The 19,561-nt window shown below is 36.2% G+C and overlaps 2 protein-coding genes across 4 annotated transcripts; one reads left to right on the plus strand and one right to left on the minus strand.

The window, feature by feature from the left end:
* Nucleotides 1–1,982: 1,982 nt before the first annotated feature.
* On the minus strand, nucleotides 1,983–11,798 carry LOC129565345 (tetraspanin-9). Of its 2 annotated transcripts, none has more exons than XM_055440129.1 (4): nucleotides 11,550–11,798; nucleotides 3,287–3,370; nucleotides 2,914–3,105; nucleotides 1,983–2,779 (listed from the first exon to the last, which is right to left on the minus strand). In XM_055440129.1, exons 2-4 carry the CDS (start codon nucleotides 3,362–3,364, stop codon nucleotides 2,345–2,347), a joined length of 705 nt encoding a protein of 234 aa, XP_055296104.1. In that variant the 5' UTR covers nucleotides 3,365–3,370; nucleotides 11,550–11,798; the 3' UTR covers nucleotides 1,983–2,344. The 2 variants fall into 2 exon arrangements, with proteins under 2 accessions (XP_055296104.1, XP_055296103.1); XM_055440128.1 differs by lacking the exon at nucleotides 11,550–11,798 and adding an exon at nucleotides 3,473–4,809.
* A 1,654-nt stretch (nucleotides 11,799–13,452) lies between these two features.
* Nucleotides 13,453–17,959, plus strand: LOC129565347 (derlin-1). Of its 2 annotated transcripts, XM_055440134.1 has the most exons (6): nucleotides 13,453–13,919; nucleotides 14,045–14,228; nucleotides 14,347–14,606; nucleotides 14,723–15,448; nucleotides 15,517–16,324; nucleotides 16,402–17,959. In XM_055440134.1, the coding sequence occupies exons 1-4, from the start codon at nucleotides 13,747–13,749 to the stop codon at nucleotides 14,886–14,888; spliced, it is 783 nt and encodes a 260-aa protein (XP_055296109.1). In that variant the 5' UTR covers nucleotides 13,453–13,746; the 3' UTR covers nucleotides 14,889–15,448; nucleotides 15,517–16,324; nucleotides 16,402–17,959. The 2 variants fall into 2 exon arrangements, with proteins under 2 accessions (XP_055296109.1, XP_055296108.1); XM_055440133.1 differs by lacking the exons at nucleotides 13,453–13,919; nucleotides 14,045–14,228; nucleotides 14,347–14,606; nucleotides 14,723–15,448 and having other exon boundaries at nucleotides 15,983–16,324.
* The last annotated feature ends 1,602 nt before the right edge of the window (nucleotides 17,960–19,561 follow it).

A 19,561-nucleotide genomic window follows, 5' to 3' on the forward strand; every position in this document is an offset into this window, starting at 1 on the left:
TTTTTAGTCTCGGAAAAATGTGTATGGAATGTTAAGAAACTACTAGTATACTTATAGGCGTGATATATGACATATTTTGACTCATATTTAAATTCGTAATTTATTTTGGATCGCAATAATATCAAGGCTTAAAAATACGCATCATTTATTTACAAAAACAATGCATCGATCGACATCAAAAGCTTACGGACACGTCATATTAAATTACAGAGATCTCATTTAGTATAGTTGCTATTTAATGCTCATACTATTCATATAAACTGTTACAACTGTTGTGTTGTGTTTAAAATTTATAACATCACCAATGTGAACAAACCTGCACCCGGAGCTAAATCTATCGAGATTCATCTTGTCAACAGTATTATCGGTGTTTATTTCATAAAAAAATATCTTTCATTTCGTTATCTTTGAAGAGCTCACTTTTTGTTTGCATTCATTTTGAAGGTCAATTGTATAAATCGCAACGATAGCCGATGTGTTTTAGTGCGTATGGTTTATAATTCGTTTGGAGGTTGGACAAATCGGAAACTCAAAATGAATTTTAAAGTTTATTTTTCCACTATTCTACTCCTTGGCATTATTCTAGACAGTTGCAGTATCAGAGCTACTTGCCAAGCCACCAAAGAAAGTTCTGGGTAAAATTTAAACGAATACAACTTAGCATTCATTGTTTTTTTATACACAAAAGAAGAAAAAAATGAATATAAATAAAATGGATGTTTCTGTATGCGCATTTAGATCCAATACACTAGACACTGCTCCAGATACTACTCTAGACACTACTCTAGACACTACTCCAGGCACTTCTGCTCTAGTTTCTTGCACTAGAAATGAATGTATCAGCGCTTGCAAAAGTGTAGGCTCAACTGGCGGTTATTGCCTCAGTACGAAATTATGCTGGTGCCGTTCTACTAGCCAATGTGACCCAAATGAATGCGATTCAGCCTGCCGTGAGAATGATTTGAATACCGGAATGTGTACCGGAAGTTATCCGGGCGTTTCTTGTCAATGTTTCACAGAATAAAACACTCTAATCTTATTTCTAATTATACAAATATGTAAATAAAAATGGGTGTTCAATGGTGTTTGAAATATTGAACTGATTCTGTGGAAAATAAGCAATTTTTACTGTGGATAAAATAAGAGTGTTTAGTTCCAGCTCACCAAAGGATAACTTGAGCACACTACATATTGCTGCAAAATCTCTTAAAGTGTTCATTTCCATCCGCTTCGATGTTTGCAGCTTGGTTTGCATCTCATTGTGACGTAAAAAATAGTCATCGATGAAACCAGAGAGTTGGAGAGTTGATGATTACCACCCAAATATTTCTGAGCATGCCATGTAATACACTTGATATTTCCACGCAATTCAATTGTGTCTTAATATTTTCTTGGTGATGGACCATCACTGATTGTATCATTTAATCACTAATAAACGAAACGAAAAAACGCATTTTTGTACATTGTTTTTAACATTTATTCAAGATATTACTTATAGCTGACCTGTGAAAATTTTCGCCGAATAGATACACATTGTTGAGCGTTGAATGGTTAAAAATATTTGAATGTTTTGTTTTATACAAATAAGCGATACAAGGAACATAAGCACAATGGTAACGATACGTAAATTGAAGGCATAATTCCTAAAACATCATGTTCCTAATACTAGCATTCGGTTTGCATTGCGTTGAATTTTACAAAAGATTTTTACACATGTTATGTGGGTGCGATTAAAAGTAAAATGTCTACTAAATAAATTCTTCACTTCATTTGTATGTACTTAATTCTTTAGATGGATACTTTACTTAGGACTCATTATAAAATAGTGATTAAAATGGAGAGAAAAAAAATTTAAGCCGTAAAAAAAGTTCCGATGACATAATGCGATCAATTACTTCCGGACCGGTGACTTTGTCTGCCGGTGATCTGTTTATTCAAAATGATTTATTGTGGTTCTTCTATGGGATTTCGTGCGTACGATGGATTTAATTCGGGTTTCATAGAATGTCCCAAATTTTTTGGATGGTTTCGAACGTATTACTTATCGATCACTTGACTATTAAAATAAACATTTGTTTTTATCTTCGATTTGACGAGTTAAAACGAACCAACATCAAGTAGATGGATCTGCCCAACACAACAATAAACTAGAACATAGATATTTAAAATAAAAAAGAAAATCATAAAATAGTGTGAAATTATTTTATGGCTGAATTGCTAAGGTCTGAGATTCGATGCGTTTTCTTTTTCGATTGGTTTTTCCACATGATTTTCTTTGTGATGCTTCCGATGTTTTTGCATTAGGTTTTCTATGGTAAAATTCGTGGATGAGCATTCGATGAGCTTACTCAATCATTTTGAATAAAATCAGCGAAAACACTTGGGCAAAGATGAGCAAAATAGCAACGGTGATGCCTGCACCAGCAATTATTGAAGCGTGTTGACGAATGAATTCAGTGGTAACGTTTCGACATCCATTCACGTGCAGTGTCAATGGTGATGGTGCATCGATGCATGGTTTACGTTGTCCTCCATAGGTCTCTTGACAGCATGATTCTGGGATGCTTCCATACCAATCACGATACGATTCAATGCCACAGCATTTCAAACGGGTTTGTGTTTCATCCCAGGCCAATGTAATTCCACGACGATTTCCGTACAAAGGAAGCGATGAATACATCTCTTGACGCATCGTTTGCACCACCTTCTCTCGGAATACATAGCCCAAAATTGCACCGACTAGCATCACCACAAAGATCAAAAACACAAACACAAAGTACTGCAAAAATGGAGAAAAAATCATTAGAATATGATTTCAACTGTAGAAACAAAGAAGTCGAATATTTTCAAATCATTTAAAAAATGTCAAACAAAGTCCATTTTCGGAAGGAAAAAGAACAAAATACAACTTACGAAGAGCAACAAGCTTTTGACTTCACGAGCAGCTCCATAGCAGCCAAAGAATGAGATGATGCAAACAATTGCTGCAGTGCCAATCAAAACATAAACGGTTCCGGAGAACAGATTTGTTCCGAGCAAATCATTCATAAAACTGCGATCGGCCAATGTCCATATGCCCAGTCCCAACAGCACAGATGCGCCAATCTGGAAAGAAAAAAACATTTGAAAAACGGTAAAATTAGCGTTTTTTCGAGAAAAAAAAATTCTAAATCACAAGTCAAGAAAAATGTTGAACAATTGAAAATTAAATTCAAGTTCATTCAAGAAAAAAAGCCCATTGTGCATCGAACCACAAAACTACGTTTGAAATTATTACAATACTTACGAAAATCACAAAATTGGCTGCAAACAGGCAATATTTCGCGCAAAGGCCACAACCGTTGACATCACCACCCATTCCCATTTTGTTCTGTAGATAAATGATAATCAACACATTAATTCAATTGGAAAAAATCGTCACAAACAAAAGAGCCTAGAATTATTAAATCTGATTGAAATTCGCAAAAATTACTATTGTGTAATGGGTCTGATTGTCTTCGTTAGGTTGTTCGAATAGATGCTTCAACATTGGATCGAGAATGCAAAATGACTGATTTGATTTTGTTTCGCTGTTGTTTTACTTGTTTAATTTGTTTGTGCCCACCACAGCGCAACCGCGTCATTTTTACAGCGGCTATTAATTTTATTTACACCTCTCTTTTAATGCTACAGGATTTGTTCGTTGATTCTTGCTCACAATCCCAACACACACTACATACACACACTGTTTGCAATAAGAATGACGAGCAAAAAAAAACATTTAAACTGAACGTTGTCAATTTTGTAAAGCCGAATAGAATTGATGTGTGTATTCTGCGGGGATTAGTTATGTTGTCAATACGACGAAACAATCGCATTTATTATTTGTCGGCTCCGATGTGACCAATTCGTTGGCTACGATAATGCGTACTTTGTATTGATCTTGTCGAGTATTATTTGCACATAAATTGGCATGGGTTAACAAAGCCACGTCTTTTTTCCTTCGCTCAGTCTTCGACACTTTTATGCTCGAAGTACTTCGAAGAATAGATACGGCATGTACACTAAGCCTATTCAATATATAAACCAACGAATTCAATTGATTTTGATTGCCGTTTTTACTATGGATCCGGGCATTTTTTTTCCGTTCTCACTCATTTCTTAATTTTCTCGATTTCCTTCTGACGCACCATCCATTCCGGTTTCAATCATTTCAATTTACACTTCTTTCGACGCGAATATAATGGGGATATTCATCGCAATTTCGCAAATGTCCATGTGCTTTTATTTTGAATGCTAATTAGGAGGACAATAAACGTGTATTATACTTTTGCGGTTGAAAAATAAAAAATCGTAAATATTTGCCACTAAATTAAACGGTTGAAGAGGAAGGAAAAATCAAAATATACTGCTCGTTTATTGTTGTCTCAAGACACGCTGTGTGTGTGTGTATGCAAAATGATTTTTCTACCTTGTTATTGTCATTCCGGCCAGTTATTGTTATTTTCGCACTGAACTCAAATTAATTTAACCTCTGACGCATAATGTGTCATTCGTCATTTTAATAGATCTTGTCAGGATGTTTTGGTTTCACTGTGATGGACAAACTGGATTAGGTCAAACGGAGAAAATATCAAGGAATCACGTTTTGCGCTACCACGCCCCAGTCACAACACAAAATGTAGAACTTCATTAAAATTTAAATGAGAGTTTGCGATTTTGCAAATGAGAAATTGAATTGAATTGTCATGCAGATGTTGAACGGCAAACGAAATAAAATGCATCATAAAATGACGTGAGACAGTGTCTCTCCCACTGAGATACATCATCTGCACGTCTTTGTTTCAGTTACTATTGATTTTAAAGTCGAACAAAGTGAATAACTGTGAGAAAGAACAGAAAGGGCAAAAAATCAACTTCAATTGAAAAACGAAAGACTTGATTTATTGCATCCACCGAATAGAGACAGTAAAATGATCACCGAGTATGTGACGATGTGATTAAGAAAAAGAATTAACCTTGAACACATTTTTATGGATGCGCGAGAATAAGTCGCCGAATGAATTGAGTATTTATCTTATATTTCGAAATACAGTTTTCCTTATCTAACGACTAACGATACTTGTTTATGTTAAGCTCACGATATGTGTATTTGAATATCGCTTGATCAATAACAATAACATGATTGATTTGTGCCACTTAAATTGTTGACAAAATATTTTTAAACAGATGTGATCATCAGCAGAGAGACTAGATTGAGACGAAGTAGACTTCTAAATGGAGTTCACACAGTCTGAACATCGTTGTCTAAGATCGATTTATGTCATTTTTCTCCAGTCAACGATTGAGACATAACTATGGTCGCGTCGAAGATGAAAATCGACAATTGTCTGGATGGTTAGGTTTCTTCAAATTGATTGAGCAAATACGATTTACGCAGCGACAAAAGGCGATTTATTCGAGTGGTTTTAGCCGCAACATGCTAAAAACCGAGTGTTTGTCATCGACGCGCCCGCGCGCACGCGGCTCACTTTATAAACGACACAGGTGACAAAGTGACTACGCAACTTTGTGTTCGCCTCGAATTACTGTATGCAAACGAATTTGGTAAACAACGGAAATGACACCCTAAAAGGCAACTGGAACATTCTCAGCACGAAACTCGTTGAAATAAGCGATCAATTCGTTTGATACGTTTTTTTTCCCTGGGTGTGTTTAACGTATCGACGATTTCAACGCATCAAAAAATATCTTTAAAACATTCTAAGTAAAGAAAAAAAAATGCCGCAAAATCATATCGTATATAGTTTCCAGCAGCGATCTAAAATACAGCGAAGCTCCTCCATTCAATTACATAAACAGTGACAATGAAGACATGTTTACGCAATGGCTTTACGCGCAATACGTATACGAATGCTATATATTCGAAACGCCAATTTCACAAGCAAATTCAAATAATTTTGTTCGTTAACAACTAGCATTCCATCAGCCAGCCCAACGTTTGCGTATTTGCTGAGTGCGGAGAAAGATTTGTTGTGTTTTTTTTTGCTGGTATTTTTCCATTTTAAATGTTCGTTCGCGAGAAGAAGAAACGTGTTTTTTTAAGTGAATCAATTGCAATTTTATGCGGAATTTCTCAACGAACAAGTAAGCACCTTTTGTTTCGTTCGCAAATGAAGACATTTTTAATGTGTAAATGCATTAACCGACTCGATCTATCTGATCTGCGTGATCTGCCTGCTACATGAGCAATTTTGGAGTGTGATTTCATTTTTTGCATTGTGCGAACCACACATCGATGCACATGTACAGCGTTCTATGTTGACTACCTGATCGCTGAGGTACGTGAGACGCATATATTAAAATCATGAAATTGTTTTTGAACAATATTTTTTTATTATTATTAGCCATTTTTCCTCGTTTCAGACGTTCAATACAATAGATGAACGAATTATGTCATGCGAGTGCATGAACGAAAATCGTTTCACTATTCATTTGCCGTCTTCGTCTTTCCCACTTTCGTTATGCTCAGACATGCTTTTCAAGGTCAAACATTTGCGCTTTTTTATTACGTGAATTTATAATGTACAACTGTAAGCACACTGGCTCTCACATTCGATCGTACGGTATGCGTACATGTGTGTGTGTGTGTGCGTGTGTGATGTAACAAATCATTAAATGGGTCATCCAATTGGTGTGTACGAAGATTTTTGTTTTCGCTTTTTTGTTCAATTCGTAAACAAAACGCATTTATTTACATTGGAAGTTCGCTTTGTCATTTTCATTAGAAAATTGATTTGCGACCGCAAAAATGGACACGTACATACGAGATGTAGCCGTACATAACACGAATGGAATTGAATTTAAAAAAAATAATAAAGATGTAGAAAAAAATGATATTTTTGTAAACATTAATCTGTGTACAAAACAAAGAGTTATTTTCTCGGTCTATCGATTTTGTTGTGGGATTTTTGGGTGGTTTTACTCTCCATCTCTCTCTCCCTCCCTTTTTCCCCTACTTACTTGGATAAGGCTCTGTTATGCTCTCAACTTGAAAGCATTAAATGCTCGCACCAGAACCAAACTCTTGCTACTCTTTTTTTTCGAATGAAAACCGATTGACTAAGGCCAAGAATGTAAATAGAATATGCTATTTTGTTATTGCCTTGAACGACCGGTTTTTTTTTGTCGATCAACAAAACATTTCAGAAACAATTAATCGAAAAACTGTTTTGAACAAAAGTAAATTGTTGTAATAGTTCATTACGTACAATTTAAGTTCAAGTTTATCATTCGACTGGCGGCAGCGGCAGCTAACACGCAACATATAGTAAGGCACTCTGTTTATTGAACAGAAAATTTATACAGCGGAGTAAGACTATATTTTTTAAAAACAAAATAAAATTCGATTTAATCGTAACAACAAGTGAATCAAAACCGTAAGCCATGCTCCAATTTGCGTGTAAGTCGAATGATAATATTGTGCGTATTTTGCTAGAATGACACGTTGTATGCAAAGGCATATCATTCATCACTCCCACTCCCTGCGACGTCGTCGTCGTCAACGAATATTCTCAACCTTACAATATGTGTTCATGTGTCACTTTATCTTGGGAAGACCATGAATTAGAATGAAATCGTGACGGTTGATTTGGTCAGTTGGAAAGTGAATATGATATGTTAAACGAAAAATGGAAATGATATATAATTTTCAGATCAGCAATCGGGCAGAGACCGATTGTGTTTTCGTTACAACAAAAACCGATCGCGTTTCAACTGTCAATGCCGTGCGAATTTGTGTTCATTAGTGAGAGTTGCAGTTCACAACTTAATTGAATTGAGTTAAACTTGATCCAATTTGAAACGATCGACTGAAAAAATAGGAATGAATTCATACTAATTGCTGGTGTATTCTCTCGATTGTTTTCAACTTAGCAATGGCACGCGAAACAAGGAACTCTTTTTTTTCATTCCGGTTTGTCATGCGAATACACAAGCCCGTTTTTCCAGTGGAATATTATCAATGCAAGGTTGGCCAAAAATAATATAATAAACTCAAAAATAATAACGTTGAATAAAATTATATAATAAACTCTTCGGTAGAGCTAACACAGAGCTTTACCATCTGCGAGTAACCTCAATTTAAGAGACATCAAAGCGAAGAAAAAACCCTCAACAAATACAATTATTTAATGCTAACTAAAAAATCACATCTCTCAACAACTCGAAATATTTCGCAATTGTTTCGCCGTTTTTTAATGATGCATTAAAATGGTTTTATTTGGATACAGGGCTGAGAGACACGGTGACAATATATAATTTGCACTTGAAATCAGTGCTCAGATTTCTTGGAACATCACAAACTGAATCTGATTCATTCATTACTTAAGTGAATCAGCTTTTAAATATGATTTGCTTAATTATATACTATATTGTGTGTCTAAATGGTGTGCGGCGCACATAGAATGTGATTCAGTGAATGTGCAATTTTAAAAGAGATTAATTGCTTCTAAAGCGAATGGAAGGACGTCCCATTGCTGGCTATAAAAATGTGCTTAAATCACATCGTGTTTTGTGATTAATCTACTTCAACGGAAGGAGTAGTATGTTCCTTTTTTCTTAACGAGTGAGAAGAATGAGCCAAAAAGATACTCGAGAATTGTTGTAGAACAACAAAAATCTGGTTTTCTCATCACAATCGATATAAATCGATGGAACGAAGCCCGATGATGGCATTAACATTAAGATTTTAAAAAAACAAATCCAGTTTTTTGTTCTTAGTTATTATTTGATTTGGAGAGTATGTGATGCCAGTGAACTGGGACCCATCTATAGATCCATCTCTATAGAATTGTTAATATAACTTATTCTTTTGGATGATTATCTACTTAATACGTCAGCCGTCTCGTGTGCACTAACAATAATCCAGATATTATCGAAAGAGAAATGGCCACGAACCGAATGGTTCGCTCATCATTTGAAATACAAATGAAATGAAATCATTGTAAATCAAGTGCGACAAAAAAAATGAATCAACAAGCCGGGAATATATTTCGCATGCGTTGACTTATTTCTGTATACAAATGGGGAAAGGTAAGAGGTCAAAGACCGGGTTGTCGCCTCATGAAAATATACAAGTAGTGTATAACAAGTTCATGTACAAATGGTTTAGGGTGACAATAAAAATGATTGGGTTTCATGCTATTCTAATCAATCATATCGATCTCTAATGGGCAAATGAGCCCAGAAAATTACCATTGATTGAATTTAATGTATTTTCTTTCTGTTGGTTTAAACGCATATTTTTGTTATTATTAAATCGATTTTATGGCTTAATTATTTCCACTGAATTTGATTACGACAAAATGCGCACCAAACCAGGTATGTGCATGTGGCATGGGATTCCCTATAAGTCTCTCCACTTCGCACTTCGTCGTTGAACAATGAACACCCTCGACAGCTATTAAACCATAATTCCATTCACGTTCGTATACATCCGATAAAATCCTGCACAAATAATAACATTTTGTGTTATTTTTAGTCGGTTTCGGGCGGTGGCCACGGCTAGGGGGTGGACATGATTAGTAAATTAGAATCTAATACAGTAAATTAGAGAATATTAGAAAATATTAGAAACTGAAATGTTTGATGACTTTGACATGGCAAATGCTATGCCAATATAATTCTTTATGAACATTTTTGTTTTGTTTGATGAAACAAAACGGTTAACAATACCGTTATTTGTCAACAAGTCTGCCAATTTCAACGCATTAGTATGTAAAATGTCGCCATTTAGTTTTACATTGCCGATGCATTTCCTTATGGAAAATTTTGTTTTGTTTATTTTTTGTTGTTTGTAAACAAATCTGCCCATCCTTTAGCATTGCCTCTGTATATTTCGTATGGACCATATACTAAGTACAGAGACTATGCTAAAAGATAGGCAGATTTGTTTACAAACAACAAAAAATAAACAAAAAATAATCTCCATAAGGGAATGCATTGGCAATGTAAAACTAAATGGCGAACATTTTACGAGAATATTAGAAGATATTAGCACTTTCAATCGATTATTAGAAATATTAGAGACAACTAAATGAAACTTGGGATATATTTCCAAAAATAAGACAGATTAGTGATATTAGACCAATATTAGAATCCGTGTCTACCCCCTAGGGCCACGGTGACTTCATGAAAATCAAACACCAGCAGGACAAAACTAAAGCAATAACAATCATTAATTAAACATGCAGCAAACAACATATTGCGCGCACAAATTGCTCTAATGCATATTGATTTGTTCGTTATCAATGTATACGACGGAATTGGTCTGCATTAGAATATAATCGAAGTAATTTTATCGAATGTCCGTCGTTTCTCTCCTTCTCGTATTCACACGAATGTATTGCTACATGTGTAGCGAATTGATTTAATTGAATGTTTTTTGATTCGAGTAGCTCACGATCATCGGCTAATGCATGATCTTTGAGAAATGCATTTTTATGGTGCGGCAAATCAGAGGAAAAAATCAACATCACGAAATAATTGACTTTGAATATTTATTCCGTATGTAATGTGATTTTCGCATCACACAATGCATACATGATGATGAATCGATCGATTTAAGTGCACATTCCGTCACAGTCGGGTGTTGAAAAATTGAAATCTATATCTGAATCAACCATAAACAGAGCTATCTTTTTTTTTGCTAAACTGCTTGAATCGAATCGTAAATCGAGTGTATATAATTTTATTCGTTTTTTTTTATACGGTGAATCATTAAACGAACGTAATGAAGGATGTAATTAACGTGTTCAAGTAAGAATAAAAGAAATATCATGCAAACAGCATCACAAGCCAATAGGGTAATAATGTAACGGAAAGCGAAAATACATTTGTTTATTCGAACCAAATTTTGCTTCGAGGAAGAAAACAAACAAAACGGGTCCAACGTAGAGAGAGAAGCTGATAATTCTGGAATGTGTTCCTTATTCCCTTGGATGTTAATTACGCATTTGCGTTTATTTCTCTTTTCAATGGAATTCTAAAAATAAATCCATTTTAGCGGCAAATCGACGAAAATTCGATGAAAAGTCTGCATCCAAAAAAAAAATTCCAACGCAAAAAGTCGAGTGCCAACTAAATTTAAGTGTTTCACAGTTTACCGTTGTGTGTTTTTGTTTTTCAATGAACACCAACAAAATTTGAGTCGGCATTTGCAATATCCAAATGTTTTACTGATAAAATGATGCGAAACTGCAAGCCGTCGTTAGTTTTGAAATGTTAAAAATCAAAAACGTGACGTTCGTGTGCCAACAAAATCGAGATATACAACAACAACAACAGCAGCAGCCGTGGTATGTGTCGTGTACCAGCCTCTTTCTTATTTCGTTTCACTTCTGTTTTCGTTGATTTCTGCATAAAGTTTTGATATTCGCATCAAACATAGGCTGCTCTTCTTGCAGTATTTGAGAGTGTTAACAGACCGTCTCTCGACGGAAAAACAACACAACCATCGAATATTTATTTTCCAAACTAAGACACATTCAAATGCATACAAACAGACTCACTTTTTGTTCGATTATCCTTTATTTGAAAGGTTGTAGAATTCTTTTTTTTTATTGCTGGTCCAGTCTCTCTGATGAAGCACAAAAATTCAATTTTTCGGGTTTATTAAAATGCAACGACTCGTTTTGTATACACACAAAAAATGGCTTTTAAATCCAATACCCACACCATGCAATCAACCAATGTATGAACGATGGAACGAACTAAAAATGGTAGTGAATCAGTCGTGATGTAAATATATACTGATGTTGGCGGTAACAACAACGATCGATCTGACCTGTGCAAGACACAACACAACACACACGAACACCGATACAATAAACCACAGCCATGGCAGCAGCAACTCATACGCAGCGAACGAAAGCAAACAAAAAACCGAAAGAGATGCACAGTGAAACAACAACAACAATAACAGAAAAAAAACAACTGTTTGTGTACGATCCAAAGGCGACTGTGTATGTCAATAGTAGCAGCAGCAGCAGCAGCAGCAACAACAACAGCAGCAACAGAACAAAAAAAAATACAGCGCACATTTTTCCTTACTCGAAAGACCCGAAAACAATAGTTACTTACACTTCTTTAAAATAATAAGACGATGTGATAATGGAAACAGTAAATCGTTCGTCGTTGAACACAATGCATAGTACAACCCGAAAAAAATTGGGAGCTCCGTGTATGGTTTGATGAATTTGGTTTATTCAAAGTGCTCATGTGTATGTGTTTTTTATTTATTTTCAGCATTCAATCCACACATGAAGTGAATGAATACGATAGTTGTTTCCTAATAATTCAGTCTTGTGTACACAGAAGTAAACAAATTACTTTGGGACCAATTGATAATGGTCGACTGGCAATTAGGCGCTCCAAAATGATTAGTTTAATTTGACGTTAAAAGGTCATTCGGTCTTATCGGCGCAATTTGGAAAGAGAAAGAGAATCATGGCATTCACAGACTTGATGCGGCAGGGCCATAAAATATCAAATATTTCAAATTCGAAAGACAACACAGATTGTTTTTCGTTGGTTCATGCGCGCGAGCGCCCGTTCGTTCAAAGCGTCGTCGCCCGAACATAATAAAATCTTACAACCTTGCGGTTTGAATGCACACCAAAAACAACTATGCCCACCACTTACCAAACACACCGTCTCTATCGCATTTTAGCTGCTTTGCCGATTAATTTCTGCACGAAATGTACACATACAACACGCATTCGCCACACCATGGCCTATTCGATTTATTATGTATTTCGTTCGTATGTCTTTCTCTTCGTTGTAACACACATCTATATGTATGCAAAACATGACCAATTCCACTCGCGTAACCATAATTTTTGTGTACACCGACCAAAACTAACCCACAACATCAGCTACCTGTGTAACTCACTTATGGTGTGCATGTTTGTGCAATATTAAATGGGTAAGTGGGTTCGTTTGCCTTAGCACTGTTCCTTGGCGACACTCTCAAACTTTTTTGTCGCTCGCCCTTTTTTTTATGCTGTCGGTCGGTCGGTCGGTTCAATGTAACCATACAGAAAGTGCATTTGCTTTCGCTTTTAATTCCAATTCTTTGGACATGAAGAATATTTACGTAGTAGAAGCTATCAATGTGGTGTATTGACTCCATTGTTTTAGCATTCATTCCAGGTTCATGTGGATGATTTGTGTCATTTTTTGTGATTAATTATATTCACTTATTAAAGTAAATTGATTATGATTAATGAGCAAAATTAATTTACATGACTGTTTGGCTGTGTATTCAAACGAGAAAAAAAACGAACCATGACCAATATTCCGCTTTGAGTTGAATTCACTTCGAAAAATTTCACTTGCCTCCAACTAGATGGCGCTGTGATACGCTGTGCGAATTCGAACCAATGACAATTTACGAACGATATGACGTACAAAGTGTCAGGGTAATTAGTGTGCTGTCATCATTTTCAGTCAATTTTTCTGCAAACAAATAAATCCATCGGCTTCGAGAAAAGTTCGTCAAACATTTATTCCACTCACCATTTGTTCGATAAAAAAAGCAATTATTTCAGAGATAAACAAGAATTGGAGTATATTTCTTTTGGGTGAACAGGTCGAATAAATAAATAAGTTTGGGTTTAAAGATCTATAACCAAAAAATCAGTAATCAGATAAAGACCACGTAAGAGCTTTGCTGGGGGCTTATTATTGGCCACAGAGAATTTCACAATGACAGACGTGTCTGTTTGGTACAAAAATCTGCCAATATTCACGAAATATTGGCTATCGCTGACAGTGGGAATCAGTTTATTGGCACGATTTGGACTGTTGGCCGGAGAATGGTTGTATTTAGCACCGTATTTTATTTATTACAAATTCCAACTATGGCGATTGGTAACTTGGTAAGCACCGAACACTATGAACTTCCTATAAACAAAAACATTTAATAAATTGTATGCAATGCTGAAGTATTGCTATTGAAATGGCTTTTGACCTCTGAACTTGCTTATTTTTCGTTTGTTTTCAGCATATTCTACTACCCGCTAACACCAAATACAGGATTCCACTTCATGCTAAACTGCTATTTCCTGTATAATTACTCGCTTCGATTGGAAACAGACCACTTCAAATCCAGTCCGGGAGACTATTTCTTCCTGTTGTTGTTCAACTGGGCTTGTTGCACAGTCATTGGGTTGCTGTTTAATTTGCCTGTGAGTTGCACGACGATTTTTTTCTGCTAATTTTCATCAAATTAAGTTCCACATTCCGCACAGTACATCAAATTATTTGGTTTCAAATGAAATGTGCATAATTCCGTATTCTTTTCAGCTCTTGATGGATCCATTGATCTTGTCCGTGTTGTACATTTGGTGTCAGCTCAACAAAAATGTTATAGTGAACTTTTGGTTTGGCACACGATTCAAGGCAATGTACTTGCCATGGGTTTTGTTGGGATTCAATTTGATTTTGTCGAGTGGCAGCATGTACTCACTGGTTGGCATTTTGGTGGGTCATCTGTACTTCTTCTTGAAAATCAAGTATCCACAGGAATTGGGAGGCCCATCATACTTGAATACACCGGCATTTATGTGAGTAATGACAATGAAATCGTGGAATTTGTTTATTAATACACCATTCTGATCAAATTGATTATTTCGATCATCTAATAAGCACTTTGAATAACTTGAAATATTTTCGATTGCAGTAAATCGTATTTCCCTGACGTTCGCGGTGGTGTACATGGTTTTGGATTTGCTCCACAAAATCAACGAACTGATCAACCAGCCGGCGGTGGCGGTGGCGGCAACAACCAAAACCGATTCTTTGGCGGTAACAATTGGGGAAGAGGTCAACGTCTTGGCAGAGATTAAACCAAATTCTTATCATGAAATTCTTCAGTTTCCCATGAACAAACAAAAAAAAAACGAGTGGAAAACTTTTCCAATTTATTGTCGTTAACAATGTCGTATTTAATTTTAACGTACTACTAATTGCCACGTGCACCTATTTTGTAATTTGCTGGACGTATATAATTGGGTTGTTCATTGATCTAAATGAACGTGATGATTTTTTCTTCGGGTTTATTCACAAAACAAATGTAGTTTCTTCAAGGAGGTTCATTCTCAACAACGGCTATGATAGATTTTCGGAAATATTTACAGCAATCAGGTTATACGAGACACAAAATGTTATATAATATAACACTGGTGACTAATTCGATACGATTTAGTAGAATTGATAGATCAAACTTTTGAATACTTTCTATTTAAATGATAACATTTCATCTAAAGTGGTCGCTGTTGAGATGAAATAACCTGAAAAATATTCAATGGATACTAAATATGTATATTTTTTGCAAACAAGTGTGCGCCATGTAATGTGAACGACCAAGAAATAAAATGAAATCTGATAACAACATCATGGTTAATGGGTATTGATCTAATTGAAATAACATTTTAATTTTTTTTTAGCATTTTCTACCATTTTTTTCTTTCATAGCGAGTGGCCAATTCTTGTCCTGCAGAGTGATGATTCAGATTTCGGATCAGGAGCAAATCTTCTTTTCAATCTGTTAGTTGCGTTGCTGTACATGCAACACACTCAGGCGCCAACTCAAACAAATGGAGATGTGTGCGTGTGTACATGTCTATGCCTGTTACTCACAGTGTGGGGCATGCAAAGAAAGGTCCTTGCCCGGATAGCAAATTCAACATGCTGGAAGTGATTTCTTCTTCAAATCCAGAAAATGTGTGTGTATCAATATTATTGGCTTGAATCAGGAACGCGATGAATCTTTGAAGTTGACATTTATTTGTTTATTGCACCTATAAATATGTCCCAATCATTTGATTAATACTTCAAATTTAACACACAAAATTGGAAAGTGCAATTTTCATATTGCGAATATTTTTGCGCCAACAAAATTGAGTTGCATTTGTCATCACATGAACCGCAGCAACGTCACGATGAATGGTCAGTTGTCAAATTACATCGGTTCAACTCACGCATTGTTGGTCAACGATTCGCACTAAAAATTGGAAATATTCGGTTATCACAACCAATTAACAATCTGGAAACCTGAACTGTATTCAATTTGAGGTGAATTATCATTGGATACGCCGAATTCAACAGGCTTGTTGCATTTTTATTGGTGTGTTGAGTGCGAATTAGACTTTGTTTGCAAATCGCAACAACAAAACCAATGCATGCAAATCATTTGCGACATCAAACGTCAAAACCAACTAAGTCCAAAACAAAACACCTGTTAAGCGCTGCAACACAATCAATCTGCGTCAATTAAAACTGAGTAAGTTGAACATTTATCGGTAAAAAGTAATTTGAAGTCATTCTTTAATATTTTGTGTTTTTCTCGTTGATTTTCAGAATAACATGAGCGACGAAAGAGGCGAAGTTCAAAGAAACACTCAAGCGGATATGGAAAGGTTAACGCTCGATCAGAGTCGAATTCAAAATGCCGTAGCCATCTCATCAAATGTTCAATTTTCATCGCCGATTCTCAAACTGGACGTGGACTGTTTTGAAGATTTGTTCGAGTGGTTGTCATTGGCCGACTTGCGGTCGCTTCGCCGAATGTGTAAACGCTTGAAACAAGTCGTTGACTACTTCATCAAAACGCACTATCCAGCGGTGAAAATGGGTTATGGACGAATTGAGCTTCACGAAGATAAGATCGACCAATTTCAACAGCTTCATCTGACCAGTGTCGAAATGATCAAAGAGGCCAAAATCTATTTCAATGAAATAACTGTGAAAGAAATCGATGTGTTCAAAGGCATTTTGCCTCAGGTGGAACGGCTTAAGATTAACACATGGCAATTGAGTGCCAATGAGGGTAATTTCTACGAGTCGATTCTCAAATGGTGTTCAAACTTGAAATATTTGTCAATCGATTTAATACACTATGCAATCATTGGCGAAGACAATGAGTGGTTAAAACAGCAGTGTCCGACAATTGAACACGTCGCAATGGATGACAATGATGTTGGTGGACCTGGTATGGCTGGCGTATTTCCGGATTTGAAGACATTCTTCGAATTGAACCCAAACATTCAGACATTTTCCACCACATTTCACCTTCTCCGAATAAATGGAAACGTTTTTTTGGGGTCTAACGTAAAAGTTGACCAGTTGAATGTTTATGGTGACTGTTTTCATGAGTATGGTATGAATGTCATCTGTGAACTACTCAATCAGCTACACGACCAAGGGTTTTACCAGCGATTGCATATGGAAGCTTCGTACATTACTCTCCAAGAAGAATTGGATCTTATCATATCGGTACGCGGAATGGAAAAACTGTATTTAGACTTTTGCTCGTCAGATAAACTCACTTTGGCACCAAAGCCAGAGATTAAAGAACTGGGCATCAGTTATGTTGGTGATTATATAGCCTTGGACGCCGTCGCAAAGAGTCTTATGAACGTCGAACGAGTTTGCATTGGTCAAGGTAAAGTTGAAGAAATTATACCATTCCTGCGCTATGCTCGGAAGGTGAAAGAAATTAAAGTTGGCCGTTTGGATGAAGGAGCTCATTTCGAGAATGGCGTCATCGACTTGCCAGCATTGAACAAGGAACGAAAAGGATTAGCTGGTGCCAGCAAAATTACGATTTATGTCCATGAAGACGTTTTCCTCGCAACAAAAATGGCGCTGATGAAGACGGACTTCAGTTTGGTCACCCTCAAACGAGCTGAAGCAGTCGAATGGATCCATCAACTTCGATACTAGTAGCATAGAAAGACAAAATTCCATTCCAATTGTATAAAAATCATGAAAATTCCTCTCTCACATACATTTTAGTATTGTTTTCTACATTTATGATTATATTGTCGATGCAAATTTATGAAAAAGCCATTCAAAGGAAATCTGTTTGTACTTTTGCCAATAATATAGCAAAATAAAATGAAATTTAATCTATAAACACTATTTTTCCCCGAATTATTGCAAATCACAGCAGAATAAAAGCACTTCATATGTCTGACTATTTGAATATCTCTGTCTCTTCTTGAATCATTCAAAAGAATTTTCACAATAACAAATCTTTCAGGCTCTTTGATTTTATTAGAAGAATAACATTGAAAATGGCAATTTTTGAATCACAAACATTTTTATGCCAACAGAAATGAATTGCATTTGTCATCACAAAAACTGCGACAACTCCATACTGAACGGTCAATTGTCAAATCACACCCTGAATGGGTGACACGCACTTTCAGTCATCAATCCACACAAAAAACTGAAAATATTCTACTGTGGTAGAACTATTCAACAATCTGGAACCCTGCACGGCATTCAGATTGAGGTAAATTATCATTGATTACGCCGAACTCGAAGATTCTGTTTTGACGGCTATTCGTTGGTGTGTTGAGTGTGAATTGGAATCTCAACAATATAACTATTTCATAAAGAATTCTTGCTGCATCAAATGTCAAATCAAACTTGCTTCAATATGATGCACAATATGATGTCATTGGCCGACTTGCGGTCGTTTTGCCAAACATGTAAACGCTTGAAACAAGTCGTTGACTATTTCATCAAAACGCACTATCCAGCGGTGAAAATGGGTTATGGAAGAATTGCGCTTGACAAAGAGAAAATCGTCCAGTTTCGACAACTTGATCCAACCAGTGTCGAAATGATTAAGCAGGCTAACATAAATTTCGACACGTTAACTGAAAAAGAAATCGATGTGTTCAAAGGCGTATTATATTATATTATATTCTAGGCCGTCGAACCAGCCGGGTGTTTACACTCCATTTGGGAGTGACACCACGGTCCATTTTGCCGATTTGCCCAGCCGTTTTCGAGATATTTCCATGTGTATATTTGACCATAGAAGCCAATGCAATAGCAGCGAAACGGAATGTGTTCTGTGCATGCCGTGAAGATGTGAACATTTTCATATTCAAATGGCCTCGTCAAAAAACACCACTCATCACTTCAAGAGTGAAGGATATTAGCTCAAAGAGCTGCGGACTCAAATACACTGTACTTCAGTACTATTGATTGGTAAATAATCATAGCGGCTCTATATTATTGCAAAAAACACAAATGGTATAAAGCCTTCACACGTTAAAAAAATGTGTGCGATAACATTCTGTTTTTATTGGAGTCGTCATTCGTCGTTGTGCGTGGGATATTTTGTGTAAATTATACCGCTAGGGAAATTTATCTCTGGCGAATGCTGCGAATGCATTCGCATTTCAGAGCAAAAATTCGAATGTTTGCGAATGCGACCGAATGCGGCTATGAAAGCGAACTCGTGACTATATCATTCATTCGTTCATTCCCTCATTCGTGTTCAGGCATGCATTCGCAACGCTGCCGTATTATTTCTATGTGAACATTCGCACTCGAATTTGAATTCGTTAGCAGTCGCATTTCACTGTTCTTGAATATTCTCGCGAATGCGAGTACGAATGTTTATATAGAAATCATACGGCAGCGTTGCGAATACATGCCAAACCGACATAACAGCCCCTAGTTATACTGTTGCTTACTGCAAAGAAAGGTCGTTGCCCGG

Source organism: Sitodiplosis mosellana, unplaced genomic scaffold (genome assembly GCF_009176505.1).
Source record: "Sitodiplosis mosellana isolate CC-2019 unplaced genomic scaffold, AAFC_SMos_1.0 Smas_scaffold_2, whole genome shotgun sequence".
Taxonomy (NCBI): domain Eukaryota; kingdom Metazoa; phylum Arthropoda; class Insecta; order Diptera; family Cecidomyiidae; genus Sitodiplosis; species Sitodiplosis mosellana.